The sequence below is a fragment of the Bison bison genome, unplaced genomic scaffold (genome assembly GCF_000754665.1).
Source record: "Bison bison bison isolate TAMUID 2011002044 unplaced genomic scaffold, Bison_UMD1.0 scf7180017864508, whole genome shotgun sequence".
NCBI lineage: Eukaryota > Metazoa > Chordata > Mammalia > Artiodactyla > Bovidae > Bison > Bison bison.
Window position 1 is genome coordinate 15,668,620 of NW_011495064.1, and position 3,998 is coordinate 15,672,617.

Consider the following 3,998-nt stretch of genomic DNA (forward strand, 5'->3'; position numbering starts at 1 on the left):
AATGTGCTGGCATATTGAGTGCAGCACTTTCACAGCATCATCTTTCAGGATTTGAAATAGCTCAACTGGAATTCCATTACCTCCACGGGCTTTGTTCGTAGTGATGCTTTCTAAGGCCCACTTGACTTCACATTCCAGCATGTCTAGATCACACCACCATAATTATCTTGGTCGTGAAGATCTTTTTTGTACAGTTCTCTGTGTATTCTTGCCACCTCTTGATATCTTCTGCTTCTGTTAGGTCCATACCATTTCTGTCCTTCATCAAGTCCATCTTTGCATGAAATGTTCTGTTGGTATCTCTCAGTTTCTTGAAGAGATCTCTAGTCTTTCCCATTCTGTTGTTTTCCTCTATGTCTTTGCATTGATCACTGAGGAAGGCTTTCTTACCTCTCTTTGCTATTCTTCGGAACTCTGCATTCAGATGCTTATATCTTTCCTTTTCTCCTTTGTTTTTCGCTTCTCTTCTTTTCATAGCTATTTGTAAGGCCTCCCCAGACAGCCATTTTGCTTTTTTGCATTTCTTTTCCATGGGGATGGTCTTGATCATTGTCTCCTATACAATGTCATGAACCTCCATCCATAGTTCATCAGGCACTCTAGGTATGACCTAAATCAAATCCCTTATGATTATGGACTATAATCCAGTATAATCATGTATTTTATTGCTTAGATTGTTGCAGTTTTAGCTATTGGAAGCTCCTTCAGGTTAGCTTTGGTATCCTTTTGACATATTCCCATCCTTTTTTGAGTGCTTCCTTTCTTCTTGATTCCACAGTGCATTCTGAACTCATCTTTCATTTTCCCTGTCCCAGCCCTGGAATCAGTCATTTCCCTAGGGAGTCCTAGTTCCTTTTACAGGGGAATATTTAGAAACCAGTAAATATCTGGGTTTCCCAGATGGCATTAGTGGTAAAGAATCCACCTGCCAGTGCAGGAGATGTAAGAGATGTGGGTTCAATCCCTGTGTCGAAAATATCCCCTGGAAAAGGAAATGGCAACTCATGTCTGGAAAATCCAATGGGCAGTAGAGCCTGGTGGGCTACAATTCCATGGGGTCGCAAAGAATCTGACATGGGTAAGGACACACATCACGCACCATAACTGGGCAGTTAGTCTTCTTTACGTTGCTACGCGGTATCTTTATTTCTAGACCTTCTCAAGCAGACAGAACTTGGAAATATATGCATGTATCATTATTATGTCAAGTCTCAAGAGTTAAAATTGTCTGAAGTGTTGTCCACATTCTATTACTTGGATAAATGTGTAATTAATGTAAATTTGAGAGACCTCCTGAGGTTAGTAACTTGTTTCACGGATAAATTTATCATGTAGAATGCTATAAAGCAGGAGCTGAGAGTCAACACTTTGCTGTTGTTTTGCAGTCATCTTTTATCATAGATGTTAAAATACTGAGGTTTCCTTAAGCAACTGATCATTGCCAAATTTTCAGTTTGGATGTAAAATTATATTACATATTATATTCTTATTAGGTTTTCAGAAGATACCTGGGAACCCAAACTTCCTATGACCTAAAGTCAGTGATACCAAAATACTTTATGTGGTAGAGAATTGAACTCATGGGAAATTTTCAGCTTATTTGGTAACACAGATATTAATTGCATGAATTTTTTTCTCTTAAGGTGGTTTCATGGATTATAACCATTTGGATATTTGGTTCACTAACGATTTTCTTACTGGCTAGAGTTCTTGGTGGAGAAGTAAGTAGTTAATTTTGAAAATAGTCTCTGTTTTTTATGGTAAGCTTTACTGTTGATATTGCAGATACTATTAGTAACTATGTTCATTGTAATTGTTTGTTGCCCCAGAACTGCTTTTAATTTATGCTACTTCTTTCAAGGTGACCTATATATTAGTATTATGCATACTCTAAATGTTATGAGAAAGAGGAAGGAAAAAATCCTATCATTTATAAATAACTTAGAGCTTTATAGGGAAACATACAATTTATTCTCTGTTTAGTCCTCAAACTTTTGGTCTCAGGTCCATAGAGCTTATTGCCAAATTCAGACTTAAACTGAAGAAGGTAGAGAAAATCACTAGACCATACAGGTATGCCCTAAATCAGATCCCTTACGATTGTACGGTGGAAGTGAGAAATAGATTTAAGGGACTATATCTGAAAGACAGAGTGCCTGATGAACTATGGACGGAGATTTGTGACACTGTTTAGGAGACAGGGATCAAGACCTTTCCCAAGAAAAAGAAATGCAGAAAAGCAAAATGGCTGTCTGAGAAGCTCCTACAAACAGCTGTGAAAAGAAGAAAAACAAAAAGGAAAGATATACCCATTTGAATGCAGAGTTCCAAAGAATAGCAAGGAGAGATAAGAAAGCCTTCCTCAGTGATCAATGCAAAGAATTAGAGGAAAATAATAGAATGGGAAAGACTAGATCTCTTCAAGAAAATTAGAGATACCAAGGGAAAATTTCATACAAAGATGAGCTCAATAAATGACAGAAATGGTATGAACCTAACAGAAGCAGAAGATATTAAGAAGAGGTGGCAAGAATACACAGAAAAACTGAACAAAAAGGATCTTCACGACCCAGAAAATCATGATGGTGTGATCACTCACCTAGAGCCAGACATCCTGGAATGTGAGGTCAAGTGGGCCTTAGGAAGCATCACTAGGAGCAAAGCTAGTAGAGGTAATGGAATTCCAGTTGAGCTATTTCAAATCCTAAAAGATGATGCTGTGAAAGTGCTGCACTCAGTATGCCAGCAAATTTGGAAACTTGGCAGTGGCCACAGGACTGGAAAAGGTCAGTTTTCACTGCATTCCTAAAGAAAAGCAGTGCCAAAGAATGCTCACACTACTGCACAATTGCACTCATCTCACATGCTAGGAAAGTAATGCTCAAAATTCTCCAAGCCAGGCTTCAACAATACTTGAACCGTGAACTTCCAGATGTTCAAGCTGGCTGTAGAAAAGGCAGAGGAACCAGAGATCAAAATGCCAACATCCGCTGGATCATCGAAAAATCAAGAGAATTCCAGAGAAACATCTATTTCTGCTTTATTGACTATGCCAAAGCCTTTGACTGTATGGATCACAATAAACTGTGGAAATTCTGAAAGAGATAGGAATACCAGACCACCTGACCTGCCTCTTGAGAAACCTATATGCAGGTCAGGAAGCCACAGTTAGAACTGGACATGGAACAACAGACTGGTTCCAAATAGGAAAAGGAGTACGTCAAGGCTGTATATTGCCACTCTCCTCATTTAACTTCTATGCAGAGTACATCATGAGAAATGCTGGGCTGGAAGAAGCACAAGCTGGAATCAAGATTGCTGGGAGAAATATCAATAACCTCAGATATGCAGATGAACCCACCCTTATGGCAGAAAGCGAATAGGAACTAAAGAGCCTCTTGATGAAAGTCAAAGAGGAGAGTGAAAAAGTTGGCTTAAAACTCAACATTCAGAAAACGAAGATCATGGCATCTGGTTCCATCACTTCATGGCAAATAGATGGGGAAACAGTGGCAGACTTCCCTGTTTTGGGCTCCAAAATAACTACTGCAGATGGTGACTGCAGCCATGAAATTAAAAGACGCTTACTCCTTGGAAGGAAAGTTTTGACCAACCTAGACAGGATATTGGAGAAGGCAATGGCACCCCTCCAGCACTCTTGCCTGGAAAATCCCATGGATTCAGGAGCTTGGTGGGCCACAGTCCATGGGGTCGCTAAGAGTGAGACACGACTGAGCGACTTCCTTTCACTTTTCATTTTCATGCATTGGAGAAGGAAATAGCAACCCACTCCAGTATTCTTGCCTGGAGAATCCCAGGGATAGGGGAGCCTGGTGGTCTGCGGTCTGTGGGGTCCCACAGAGTTGGACACGACTGAAGTGACTTAGCAACAGCAGCAGCAGCAGCAGACAGCATATTAAAAAGCAGAGCCATTACTTTGCCAACAAAGGTCCGTCTAGTCAAGGCTATGGTTTTTCCAGTGGTCATGTATGGATATG

At 40.1% G+C, this 3,998-nt stretch overlaps 1 protein-coding gene and 1 long non-coding RNA gene across 2 annotated transcripts in view; one reads left to right on the forward strand and one right to left on the reverse strand.

Moving 5' to 3' along the window:
• Positions 1–3,998, forward strand: part of YIPF4 (Yip1 domain family, member 4) — a 33,302-nt gene that overhangs the window by 22,348 nt on the left and 6,956 nt on the right. The window contains exon 4 of the mRNA XM_010829818.1: positions 1,644–1,721. Coding sequence (XP_010828120.1) covers positions 1,644–1,721 — 78 coding nt within the window. The remainder of the gene's footprint in view (positions 1–1,643; positions 1,722–3,998) is intronic.
• LOC104980944 overlaps positions 1–3,998 on the reverse strand; it is a 38,814-nt gene that overhangs the window by 2,903 nt on the left and 31,913 nt on the right. The gene's annotated exons all lie outside the window — the stretch shown is intronic.